Below are 14,442 nucleotides of genomic sequence, written 5' to 3' on the forward strand. Positions count from 1 at the left end.
CTTGGATTCCCTTTAATATAGGATCATATTTTACCCATCCCCAGAAATGAGAAGTGGCCTTATTTTAGAAAGCTTTCCCTGTCAGCAAATAAGTAAATTTCCACAGCCTTTCTTAATGAAGGCTTATCCATGGCCCAATCGATGACTACCTAGCAACAATGCTGAAATTGGTATTTTCTTATTCATGTGTTCCTTTTCATTTAAAGGAAGAAATTCATAACTGAATAAAAGCTGTTATAGGTGTCTTCAGATGAAAACTTCCCTGCTCGACTTCATCACTGCACTGTCCACAAACGCATTGCCATGTAAATTATTCTGTCAGCCAACTGGAATGTTCCTGAAGTATAAATGAATGGAACTTTTCCTCTTTATTTTACCTGAACTGTCAATTTTTTGCAAAAGTCCCCATGATAGTGTAACAATAGTAGAGATTACTCATGTGAAAAGCAGAAGGCAATGTCTATCTAGCCGATTTGAGAATACAGATGACTTAAATACTATGGCTTTAGGATCTGTCTTTGCAATGCAACACATATTTCTCAATGTACAATATACTCAGGATTAATGATGTTTTTTTTTTTGCCTTCTAACTAAAGTTTATCATTATGATAATTAACATATTGCTCTCTTTAAAATAATGCACTCTGTCTTAGGGTTTCTTCAATTGCTCTGAACAGACAGTATGACCATGGCAACTCTTATGAGGAAAATATTTAACTGAGAGGGCTCTCTTACAGTTTTAGAGGAGCAGTTCATTATCATCGCGGCAGGGAGCGTGGTAGCATGTGGGCAGATGCACTGCTGGAGGAGCTGAGTCCTACATCTTGCAGGCAACAGGAAGTTGATTTCCTGTCACACTGAGTGGAGCTTGAGCAACAGAGACCTCAAAGCCCACCCACACAGTGATTTATTTCCTCTAACAAGGCCACACCTTCTAAGAGCGCCACTCCCAATGGTGGCCATTTTCTTTCAAACCACCACACAGACCATTAGTAAATATTTAATATAAAACAGTCCCCCAAATCTTGTAAGCAGATACATGTGGTGTTGAAGAACATTACTATTTTCTACTATTATAGGATATCGTTCTTCATTTTTTGAGACAAAATCTTGCTCTATATCTAAGGATATCCTCAGATACTCAATTCTCCTGCTTCTGCATGCCGAGTGATGGAACACTAGGTTCATGATATAGCATTCAGGACTGTAGAAACTTTACGCTGATAATTATTACATAGCAAATGAGTTTATTTATGTTACAACATTCCTATTTCACAATGATAGAATTGCCTAAATAATTTCATTTGACAGAACACATATGTTAAATTAAACTAAATTAAAAATGATCAGATGTACTTTAGAAATTTCATAAATGAAAATCAAATTATAAAATAACAATAAAAAGGATTGTTGTCTAAGAGATCAAAGCTCCTATTAAACTTTGGTGGGGGGATGCAAATCTTTTAAATAAATAGAAATCGTAGAACTAGAGATTAGATATAATTCTTCAGAAGTAATAAGTTAAAAAGTAAAACATCAGTGTGTCTGTATTAAGAGGGGCAGCACTTGAACTACTGCTTCCTGAACAACCTTCTTAAGGCTGCAACCTTTAAAAATAGTTCCTCATTCATATTAGACTAGTTATATTAGTCATCTAATTCATATTAGACTTCTCTCTCTTCCTAAGTCAGTAGCCCTGCTGAAATTGAGAGGAGGCCCGTGGGACTCACTGAGCAGTGCACCCTCTCCTAGCCGCCCCATCATCCTGCCCTCTTTCTGTTTAAGCCCCTTCGAAGCCTCCAGAGCAGCAGCTGAATGATCTACTGGCTCCCGCACTCCTGTTGTATAGGATGTTGACCCTTTTTTACCCTAAACTCCTTACCATCGAACACGTATCTAAAAGTCGCCCTCTGCGCTCTGTGAATTCCATTTTTAAAATTCGCGAGCCACCGACTCAGCAGACGTTTTGTGTGACCATGAGTTTCTGGCGCTCCAACGTCACCATTAAAGCCCACCTGAGGCGAGCGAGAAAGCATCCACAGCATTCAAAGGCCTCCCACTTCTTATCATAGCAATACCGTTTGTGGACTACTCTAATGGACTCCGCAGCATGTGTAGAGATACTTGTATGTCTGTGTTCGTTGTTATGCCATAGAAAAGGACCTATGCTAGATTTCTATCAAGAGATAAAGATAACGAAAAGGTGGTGCGTTCACGCAAAAGAACTTTACTCGGCTATAAAGAAAATGAGATTTTGAAATTTTTATTAAAATGAGGAATCTGGAAATCATTATATTATGTGAAATTGCTCAGACTCAGAAAGAGAAATAGTGTGTTTTCTCGATCATATGAGACCATATATGAACATGAATGTGGCTGTAGATCATGAAACTAGAAAGGGGACTATATAGCGGATAACATATTTGGAGTGTAGACTAGAGTAAGAGAATGCACAAACTTTGAAAGGTGAGAGGGAATTGTTGTGCACGGAATAACACAAGCCAGAGAGCAGAAAGTCAGGGGAGGTAAGTAGAGGAAGGGGGATCAACAAAACTAAACTCTATATGAAAATTCCAGAGTGAAACATCACGTTATATTTTAATTTTTTAAAGGAAAAAAATAATGAAGCTTGTAGTTCTTTTTGACTGAGAATCTTCTGTTGGACAAATGAAAGAGGCACAGACGTGGCTTGAGCCTCACAGCAGAAATGGGTCTGGAGGATGCAGAGAGAGCAACATTGCATCCCTTAAAAGCTTACCACACTACTGGGGAGTCCCTGACCTAGAGTCAAATGCCACAACGAGATTAGCATAGAAACCAGAACAGTCCTCAGAACGAGAACTGAAAAGACTGACAGCCTACCACAATGTGTGCACACAGAGCAACTTAAAAACAAACAAACAAAAAAACAAGTCAAAGAAACAAACAATAAAAACCAGCTGAACCTGAGTAAAAGGCTCCTTAAGGTAAGGCTATCACAGACTCAAACTCAGAAAGACAAAGTCAGTTACCTAATGTTCTTCCTGGAAGCATCCACACCAGAATACTCACCAACTTCAGCACAGCTGTGCAAGATCCCACAGTGCCTCCTGTTTCCCATGAACCTCTATGGCTATCCCTCACACACAGCTTTTCAACCAAGGTTACTCTGGTGAGAAAACCTTCCTGTGTGCTCGTTCAACCTGCCTTCTTTCAAGAATCTCTCAGGCTGTCAGAAAGTTTGGAACTAAGTTGATAAGAAAAAAAAAAAGATTCTTTCCTACAGAGTCTCATACGGAAAAGGCTAGGAGTGGGGCTTCAAATTGAAAATTTTGGGAACAAAAAACAAAAACTGGTTTTGGATCAAAGATATGTGGGCCAGGGAGGAAGGAAAGGAAGAATAACTGCACATCTGAAACCCTGCAGCTATTTAGGAGCTAGCAGGGCCCCGAGGTTGCCAGGGTCTCCAAGGGCTGAGAGAGAGGGCACATAAGCCAATCAAAGCAAAAGTGGGCAGATCTTTTTTTGCCTAGAAAAGGCCTTCGATTCAGTTTTCATTGCCTTCAGCCTTCAAGTTCACTCCTCTGTGAGTCGTTTGTCTAATGAGCAATAGGAGAATTTAACTAGGGCTCTGGCTTTGTCTGCATTCACAAAGTAAAATATAAAAGCGCAATGCAACAATGGACGATGCTCTGAAAGACAGGCAGCTTCCTGACACAGAATTTTAACATCCCCACCCTCCTCAGCCGCTCCCTCCCTGGTTGGAGGTGTGATGCTGGAATGAATGGGGCAGCAGGGCAGCAGCTTTTAAATACCTAGAGCCTACAAATGCAAAGCCTGGCTGCCTGAGTATTCAAGGGGAAAGACACTTTCAAAAGTGCAGAATCATCCCATTTAACGCCACTCTCAAACATGAAGGACCAACGTGACTATCAGCCATTTTTATTAACTGTGACCCTCGTTTAATAAATACTAAAACCTGCTAGCCCAAAATGCTTTCAAATGTGGTGATGTGAATTTTGAAACTTCCACATAAAAGCCTGGGCAGGTGAAATTATCACATGCTTAATAAATTATATAAGCATTCCATCATCCCTGCATTAATTTGGGATTCCTCATTCTTAACCATGAAAACTGAGGACTCTGCAGTGCTACCTGAGAGTCACGGTAGCTATCCTCACTTAGGGGTGAGAACTAAAGGGCTCCCACAATGATTGGGCACAAAGAAGGTGGAAAGGCTATGAAACATGAAATTTTATGAGTGCCAAATGGCCTACTCCAGAATTTGTATTTAATGTGACTTCATCTTTCTGAAATGTTTTCTGATCATTGAGCGGGACTCATTTCCATAATGATTTTTTTTTGTTGTTTTCAAATGATCAGAGAAAACATTTAAAAATATTTTGGGGCTGTTTAAAATACTTAAATGTTTACATTTCAGGAATAAGACAAAAAATTCAATACTTAACAAATATATCTCATTTCAGTAATTTTATAAGTAATTACTATGGAAAGAAAGAAGATACATAAAAGCAGATTATTTTCCTAAGAACAGGAAAGTAATGAAAATCGATGTCTCTAAGTTGTCTCCCCAAGTGGAAATTGTAGAGGGTTAAAAATGGGTATATGAACTCAGTTAGACAGAAGTAATAAATTCTGGTGTTTTATAAAACGGATGGAATCATAATTCACAATAAACTGTGATAACTAGATGGGAACCTCAATTACCTTGAGTTGACTGTACATATTATAAACATATATAAAAATATCACAGTGATACACTCATCAATATGCATAACTGTAGGGTGTTAATGAAAAAGTTTTAAATGTTTAAAGAGATGTGTTTGTAATATAGTGACATTTGGCAGAGGTAACATATGGTTGGGAAGGCTAGTTTACAGAAGAGGGCTCAGGAAGGGAGGAAAGAGGAAGGGTTAGTCATTAGAAGACTACAGAAATACACAGAGCTCTAGAGAGAAGACGGTGCTCGTGTAAGAATTCATATATAGCAAGCCTGGGAATAGAAGTCTTTAAACTGTCTACACACGAGGAAATGGTAGGAGCTTAAAAATGCTAAGATCAGACAATACATCTCACTCTGTACATCCATGATCACATGTGACCCTAACCTAATGTCACCTTAACAAGCCTGGATTCCATATTTTTATGTTGTTAACTTAGCCATGAATAAATCATAAAACACTCAAACTTGTAAATTAACTTCTTTACTGGTCATGAAGCACGGGAAATGAAATGGCTACACTGATTCAGATGTAGGAAAGAGGATCAAATGCTTAACTATGTTGTGTTACTCTCCCTCCAACACAAATTTGCCATTTGGCCTTAGTCTGACCCTAAATTTATTTCCTCAAAATATAGTAATATTGATAATTATGGTCTCTTAGGTTTTCCTTTATCCTAAAATGCCAGGCTCATAACTTGCCCAACTCAGACACCTTTTGTAATTTTTGAAATTCTTCTGTCAGATACAGAATTATCCTTTGAAACGTGGTACTTACATTTTGGCCCACTTATCTAACTCTTCTTCCAGGTATGTTTTAACCATTTTTGGTTGAAGGCCAAGAGAATTTCCCAATAAATAGATGGCATTTTCATCCTTATTCACTAAAGATGGATCAACTGAAACAGAAGAAAGTCCAAAAAAAAGTGTGCTTATTAAATTAATTAACATTCTTGCACTTGACATTGTAAATCCGCCACAATTAACATAATTAACTGGAGGAAGGATAATAAATAACTTGCAGTTACTCCCACAGAAGCATCAGGTTCTGAACAGTAATTAACCTTTTGTATTTTACGTTAAAACATAACTTAAACCCACAGAGGTGACATGGGAGATCTCTCACAGCTATTGTGCTACAGGAAGAAATCTAAATTAGCAACCATTTCCAAGAACAAATAGCCAAAGGCTTTAGGAAGAATTAAGAACATTTTTTTTTCTACAGGAAATATGATTGCCTGTCTAATTGTGTTAGTTTTCCACAATTTAGGCAAAGTACACTCTGAATTAATGGGTGCCATTATACAGATATTGGAATTATGCATCTTATGATGTGTCTAGATATATACACATGTATAATACAAACATCATAAACTAAAGATTGCACAAATACGTCTTTTTCTCCTTCAGCTAGATCAGAACTTTGCTGTACTTTCCATCTCATGTTTTAGCCTTGATTGCCAGAAACAAACAATTCCTATGTTTAAGTCTTGCTTAAGACCATGGAGAAAAGAATACATTAATAATAATGGCTACTGGCTTCAATCCCTAGGACCAGAGAAATACAAAGACCAACATCAAAAAACTTTACTGAATTCATACTTAAGTTGACAATGGCCTCACATTTGTCTACAATCTCTGCATGCGGTCTATAGCAAGGTTGAGTCAGAGGATGTGGCCCAACAGGATGGGTGAGTATCTATGTCTGTTTTAGGGGTAGCAATAAGGCATAGTCATCCCCAAGACTTAAGACAGCTTCAACACCAGGACACATCGGTTCTTAGTAAGGAAAACATTGGAGTTCTTTGCCAAATGCTTTTGAGTCTCCTGTCTTCTGGGCATACGATGACAATATACTTCCTGTGACTGAGTAGGGCACACGAGACTCATCCAGGCAAGTCAACTGTGAGCAGAAAAGACATGCCATTTCTAAGCTGGATTCTTTTCTCAGCAAAGGGAGGTCATCCAGAGCCTACCTTCCCTCTAGCACCACAACTGCTGAGACATGCTGTAGATGTATCCTCGAGAGTCTAAGGAACAGAGCATCTCTGCAAGGAACAAGCCTGTTGTCCTGGGCCACGGAAACTGTGGGACCTGCTGGATGGCAGCCATTTAGCTTAGTCATTCCCAGCAGACCAAATAAACCTTTGAGGTATTGCCTGTGATTTGAGGGTGGCTGTTCAGAAAGATAAGCTGAGATAGTGTCTACACCAGAGCACCTGAGGAAACACTGTTCAGTCAGCGAGTGAATTACTCCATGCTTTTAATTATGATTTCTCAAATATATTACATCTTAAAGAATTGCCTCAGGGAGACAGGCACATTATTCTACTGTGAAAAATGTGAATCATATGTAGAAATACATAGAAAACGTCCAAATATGCTATGTTCTGAATGCTTGGATCCCCTCAAAACTCATCAGTTGAAGTACTACTTCCCAGACTGATGGTATTAGGAAATGAAGACTTTGGAGGCATTGTGCATCAGAAGGGGGCATTGGGCATCCGAAGGGCTTTGCCTTAAAAAAGTCCAGTCCTTTCCATCACGGGAACACCAAATGAGGGGTCATCTGTGTAGGACAGGGGCCTTCCACACACCAGATCTGACAACACTTTGATCTGTGAGAAATATTTTTTCTTTATTTGTGTGTTTGCTTGCTTGCTTGCTTGAGACATGATTTCTCTGTGTTCTGTTACTCTCTCCATAGACCAGGCTGGTATCGAACTCACAGAGATCTGCCTGCCTCTGCCTCTTGAGTGCTGGGATAGAGGCATGTGCCATCACAACTGGCGAGATATAAAAATAAATACAACAAACAAATAAATAAAAAAGTGACTGTAAATAATTTTCTCTTCTCAACTACTGAATCTCCTTGCTACATCTTTTGAACCTGACACAACACAACAGGTGTCAATGTTACTTCTATATCGAAGCTGAAACTTGGCGGTGGGTGAGTGAGAGCAGAAGTTTGGAACTCTGGATTAGCATAGATATTGCTGGATGCTTTTAATCAATGTACAATGAGAATTAGGACCACACAGCAGAAAGAATAGAAACGTTAGACAAGCTTAGCATTTTCCCAGAGAAGAGCATACAAAAGAAGGAGCCCCACGGAATGCTAAAGAGGTTGGCATCATTAACAAGAAGGCAATTAAATTGGACTGGAATAACAGAGAAGATACGCTGAAAATACTTGAGGACTAAGCAAAGCACACCGTGGTCAAAGAGTGAGCTTATAAACTCATTTGAAAGACTCCCTTGAGAGAACACTGCTCACACTGGATAGCCTAGGGAAATGTTTTCACAGGATTAGCTGCCCAAGTATTCTGAAATAACTGAGCCATGGTTTAAATGAGGTGCGTGTGGGTGTCCAGAGGAGGGTGACTGCTTGAGCTGGAGGCTGACTTTGTTACCATCTAGGAGGTGTTGGTTTTGCAAGCACATAAAAAGCAAGAATTACAGGGTAATGTAAGCTTCCATCCAGACTTTAAACGAAAACCTAGGAGGCCAGGCACTGTAGAAGAGAGCCAAGATCTCGGTGAGAAATATTTGGCAAGGCAAAGTTGGAAGCTAAGGACACAACGGAGACCCCAGGAAGTTAGCGATTCCAGAAAAGTTGAATTTTTGCCAAGCAAAGCTGTTTTGGATCTAGCTGAGACAGAAGCCAAGCTGAGCGCAGCTTGCAGGTAGCAATGTCCATAGGAACAAGGCCACTCACACTCCTGGAGTTTTGAATTATGACAGTACCAATCCTGAACACTGGATGCACAATTACTAACCTCTTTTGGCAGGAGCGAAGTGGGGAGTCTAACTATGTAGCCTAGGTTGGTCTCAAAACTCCAATTACCCTGCTTCCACATCCAAAGTGCAGGAATTATGGGTATGCAGTCATGTCTTCTGATAGCTATGTTCATTAAGCCTTCCCCTCTTGAGTTTTAATCTTAACCTTGGTCCATCCCTCCTGTCTATAAACCCCGCGACCTTTTTTTCTCTTTCAGAATAGAAATATGCACTGACGGTTGTTGTACCTTGGAGGAATACAGCTCCCCCCAGCCCCCACCGCAACCCCTTTTTATCATTTTATAGGAGTTCCCTGTTGAGAATTTGCCTTTAGTTTCAGGAGAATTTGGATTTGAGCTTTCGAAAGCTGCTGCAGCTGTGGAGGCATTGAAGAGTCCTGGAGACATACTAAACTCATTTTGCCTTATGAGATGGACATGTGCCTTGGGGGTCAGGGGTAGGATTTTAAGGTGGGTTTAGGAAATGTCCCTGGGCTCATGTGTTAGCCTTTGAGCCCTGCTGGTGGTGTTATTTCAGACAGGGTGGAAACTTCAGAAGTGGAAAGCAAGCTTAGGGAAGTAGTAATTGGGTCATGTTTTGGAGGCTATGCCTTGTTCCAGTTTATCCCTGTCTCTTCGTCTGTTTCCAGGGCACCATTAGGTCAGTCCCCTTATTTCTCCGAGCCCGTTTACCATGATGTCCTCCCTCAGCGTGGTCCAGGCAAGGTCAGGAGGTTAATCGTGCATTGGAACCTTTTAAAATCTGAGCAGAGAGTGAATCTTCTTGAAGTCACTTTTTTCCAGATATTTTGTCACTGTGAGAAAAATTTTAAGTTATATAAGTGCAGACATTAAGAAGGTGTCTCCCTGAGGGGTTGGGAACAGAGAAAGACACGGGGAAGGAACTAGTAGGATATGAGAGAGGGAAAACTGCAGCAGGGATGCAAAGTAAATAAATAAATTTATTTATTTATTTATTATTATTTTTTTTTAAAAACAGAAGGTCCCTCCCCTAAGTATGTTTGGGGACTGGGGAGGAGATAGATTGGGAGAAAGATCTCCTGTCACTGAGGCCTATGAACAATGGTGTAGGGTCTGGGAGAGGAGTGCGGAGGAGAGAAGAGTTATTTGCAGATTAGAGTTGAGAGGGTCTTCAAAGCTTACAGAACGTAGCAGGGCTGGGGGGAGGGGATTCCAAAATGAAGGTGACAAAACTTGCTATTAAATCTTATGCTAGAAAATTTGATCCCGCTTTAGAAATGAAATTATATCCATTCTAATAATCTGACCAAGAGTAGAATATTAATGGCTTAGAACTGTATAAAATAAAATAATACTTTTCTTCAAATTGAACTAAACTAAATTTCTTCCTTCATTGTAGTATCCTGGGAATTGAATCCAAGGCCTTGTACATGTTAGCCAAGCACTTTACTACCAAGCAATATTTATAACATGATCTTCCATCCCTTAACTCTAATTTATTTTTAGTCAGATCATACAGAAAAATCAAAAGTGAATTTCATTTTATTTTTATCACATTACTTCCCTTTAAGCAAATTTCATCAGTGAATCATTTATTCACCTGGAAGATATTACCTGCAGGTTCAACCCTCATAGTATTACAGTTCTCTCTCTCTCTCTCTCTCTCTCTCTCTCTCTCTCTCTCTCTCTCTCTCTCTCTCTCTCCCTTCCTTTTCTTAATATTTCCAGAAAGATTTATTTACTTGGGGTCATAAGGTCAGAAATTTGAGGAGTATGGAGACATGAGTTGAGGAAGAAACTTATCTACGTTCATACATAACTTATTGTACAAAACTTCTCAGGATCTTACCATGAGAAACAGCATCTGTGATAGTTGTGAAGGACATGGCAACAAATAGTATCAATAAAATGACTGTGTGGGTGTTCATATGGTTTTCAGATAGAAGCTGTACTGAATTCAGCATGTCTATTTGCTGTGGGATAATCCCGTATGCTGTGATATGTATTCCTCTCATTGGTTGATAAAAAAGCTGATTTGGCCTATAGCAAGGCAGCATAAGGCTAGGTAAGAAAGTGAAACTGCAAATACAGAAAGAAAGGAGGAGTCAGAGAGGCAGAGACGAGTCAATCTCAGGGGAAGCAAGATGCAGGACAGGTAAATCCACAAGCCATGTTGCAAAATACAGTTTAATAGAAATGGGTTAATTTAAGTTATAAGAGCTAGTTGGTAATATCCCTGAGCTATAGGCAAAGCACTATGTAATTAATATGAGCTTTTGTGTGTTTATTTGTGACTGTGTGTCAGGGACAAAGGAAAAGCTCCACCTCCATTTATATGCATTAATATTCATGATCATGTGGACCAAAGATAGCTTCTATTTTTCTTCTTGTTCTAATCCTTGCTATTTGTTACAACACAGCTACTCTTCCCATACTAAATGAGAAGAAAGGAAAATAAGTTGAACATAGCATTTCCAAACTGCTTTGGAATCATAGGATATTTATGTGTTCCTTGGGTTTCTAGAGGTTATTCTGTATCTGTGCAAGCCAGATCCTCTTGACTAGAACATTAGTTGCTGGGCCTCAAGTCAGCCATGACTCATTGCTTCTCATTCTCAAGACTGTCCTTTCAATTATTGCTGATGTCATGTCAATCATCACTATCAATTTTCCACTCTTATAGTTGGAGTCCATATGTAAAACTTTCTAAAATACATTTGCATCTCTCCTATACCCCATTATATCTTGGAGCAACTCCTGAGAATGTAGGTCTGGGTACACATATAATTCCAAGTTCTTAGTGCACAACGCCCAGTTTTTCACAACTTGACATCCTGTGAGCATATTAGATAACTTGTTTGATGCTTCTTATTCATGGAGTAAGATAGACTAAGGAGAGAGATTCCTCCCAACACACACACACACACACACACACACACACACACACACACACGCACACGCACACACACACACATACACAGTATGCTATTTTGAGGTATATTTTTTCTTTCTTCCAAAATGAAGTTAGTATTGATGCAGAACAGCTGTTACTGTTCTTTGGGATTTTTTTTTCAACTATGACAACTTCTTTTATTTCAATATATGTTTAATTTGATGCTCTGCTCAACCAGTTCTCGTAGAAATGATGGCACTGACCAACCTCTTTTCTTGCAATTAAGAGTGTCCATTTATGTCACTGAGTTTGATCATCTCTATTGCTTTTTTTTTCGTTTTCATTTTTTTTTTGGTTTTGTTTTCCCCCACACCTGAATGAACTATTATAAACTACTTTTAAAGTGAACTATGACTAATATATACCATCTTATCAGATACCCCAAAGTTGGCTAACTCTTAAGACCTGAAGTGATTGATTCTTGGGGCATTTTTGTGATTATCTTTTAAATTTTTCTTTCTACTTCATCAGAAGAAATTTTTCTTTGAATTGGCCTCACTCTCACTGGAAGGGGGAAGAAGTAAAGGAGATACCTTAGTCTTTCCCTTTATTCCATACTATTTAGTTCTACTTTGAATGACTTATTGATCTGAAGCTTTGATGATCTGCATTCAGGTTTTGACCATTTGCTGCTCTTGTTTTGCGAACCTCAAATAGACAGAACAGTAAGGCACTGCTTTTCGTGAACCAGGCCCTGTTGATCACACCATCTTGACTGCAGTGCTTTTTCTTCTTCAATCAGTGTGGAAGAACCTATAGAGAACACCTAAGACAAGAACTGTGGCCCTGATCTCCCGAAGGTCTGCTTAAAAGAATAAAAGAGGTGTTGCTGAGTTTCTCCCTGGGTCCCTCTGAAATCCTGATATGTTCTTAATTTATTTATCTTATAAGTATCTACAACATATTGCAACTGGAATACTTTGTACTTGTGTTATAAGTCCTCTGAATTTATTTCCAATTTAACAATTTCAAAATGTAGGAACAGGACAGTACTTTTCTAAGAATGTCTCATGAATGAGGAGGCTTACCACAGAAAAGTTTATTGTCTCTTGGCAACTGAGGCTAGAAGCCCAACATCAGATGTCATCTGTATTAATTGCTTCACAGCCTGGGAGGAAGAACCTCTTCTAAATCTCTACTCTTGTCTGGTATAAGGCTCTCTTAATGTGCAGCCCTCAGTTTATCTCCTGTATATCTGTCTCCGGATTTCTCTTTTCATAAAAATTCAAAATCATGGCAGATTAGGGACAGCTTAACTTGATTCAGCTTTAAAATAACATTTATTCCACATGCATTTTCTTTTGTTTTACATGGATGTGGAGGTCAGAGGACAACGTTGAGGAAGCCATTTCTCCTTCTTCCATGAAATATCTAGGTACTGACCTCAGATCAACCGACTTGATACCAGTGGCTCCAGCATCTGAGCCATTCCACTGATGCTCAGCATGGATTTTGAAAGGATACACTTCAACCCAGAGCACTCTCCACAGATACACTTAAGAATTTCAGCTTTTTGTATATAATTTTCTTAAGTTAGACTTAAGAAAAAAAGTTTGGGTTTATTCTGGAAGTCTCCTTATTTGGCCATGATGACAGTTGGGTTATTTGGAGTGTGAGGTTATGGAAATCCACTATTACAAATCTGAGCAAAAAGTTAAGTAATGAAAAATGCCCATCACTTTGATCCTTATTTACTCCATGATATAATAATTATAGCAGATATCATTTATTGGAAAACAAAATGACAGCAACTTATGAAAGATATCATTTGACTTTATTTGTAAACCTAGTGTCAAGGGCTATTTCACTGTATAGCACAGAATTCATGTTCCAATGACCAAGCCCTAGACTTGGCTGTCAGAAAAGGAATTGAGAATTTAACACCAGGCTGAGGCTATGTGATGAGGATCTAGCTAAAACACAAACAAAACAAATGGAAATAAAAACAACTGAGAAACCAAACAACAACCTAATCAATAAAAAGTTGATTTCATAGGTGTGGAAAGACAGAAGGAAATACAAACAGAAGAATCAGATGACTGATAATTTAAAAATTACTCTCCTTGTAAGTCTGGGGCAAAATGAAGGAAACTAATAACTTTGTTAACACAGGTTCCTCCAGGCTATTTGTAAAGGATTACATATTGCAGGGTGCAGAGGATTAAGGTAACTCCTGTTTTTCACAGTGATTGAAGCTGCCCATTTAGCACATTTGACTCTTATAGCCCATTTCTCTTGCTCTTTTAGAAGGCCTGATAAATAGCTTAGTTTCGCCTTGTTGGTGCCAAACTCCATCAAACTTAAGTGTGGATGTCTGTAACTGAATTTCAGTCTTGGTCCAAAGTAAGACCTAGTTTAAAACAATGACCCATATAATTATTTAACAATTCCAACTCCAGTCAAGTCACAAGAAAAGGCAGACAGAGAAAGAGAAATACTACATGTTCTTTTATCTCGATGTCGAAAAATGTCAACGTGAGTGTCTGTGATTGCTAAAGGCTGAGCAAGATGAGAACACGTGTTTGGAGGCAGGTCAGGGGGCCAAGTACCAAAGTTAAGCTGAAGGAAGGAGGAAAGTCTCTTATCTCATTGCACAGTGGAGAGAATATAGATCATAGCTGTTCAGCATTTTATGAAGAATCAGGAGGAAGGAACTTGATGACTCCAAGCATAAAGTTCTGACAGGGAACTGTACCTGCTCATCACCATGATTTGATCAGTGCATGCTGTATGCATGTGTTAAAAATAAAATTTCCCTGACATATTTGATGGGAAGCTTTAGTCTGACTTGTTTTTCTGTTGCTGATGTTGCTTCTAAGCCCTCCATCAGAGGGGGAAATGTCAATAGGAACAAAACCGAGAATGCTGCAAAGCACAGGAACAAAAGGAAACCTAACTCAGCGCTCAGTGCATGTACAGTAGCTCCTTCCCTGGGGAGGCAATTATTGTAAGTATTCCAGAAATATCTCTCTACAACGGACCACCAGACCCTTAGAGAAGTTACTATT

General features: G+C 39.0%; 1 protein-coding gene across 1 annotated transcript in view; it reads right to left on the reverse strand.

Moving 5' to 3' along the window:
* Positions 1 to 14,442, reverse strand: part of Kynu (kynureninase) — a 121,584-nt gene that overhangs the window by 86,567 nt on the left and 20,575 nt on the right. The window contains exon 3 of the mRNA XM_050139940.1: positions 5,499 to 5,619. Coding sequence (XP_049995897.1) covers positions 5,499 to 5,619 — 121 coding nt within the window. The remainder of the gene's footprint in view (positions 1 to 5,498; positions 5,620 to 14,442) is intronic.

The sequence above is a fragment of the Alexandromys fortis genome, unplaced genomic scaffold (genome assembly GCF_014885135.2).
Source record: "Alexandromys fortis isolate MF-2015 unplaced genomic scaffold, M_Fortis_MF-2015_v1.1 scaffold_33, whole genome shotgun sequence".
Classification (NCBI taxonomy): domain Eukaryota; kingdom Metazoa; phylum Chordata; class Mammalia; order Rodentia; family Cricetidae; genus Alexandromys; species Alexandromys fortis.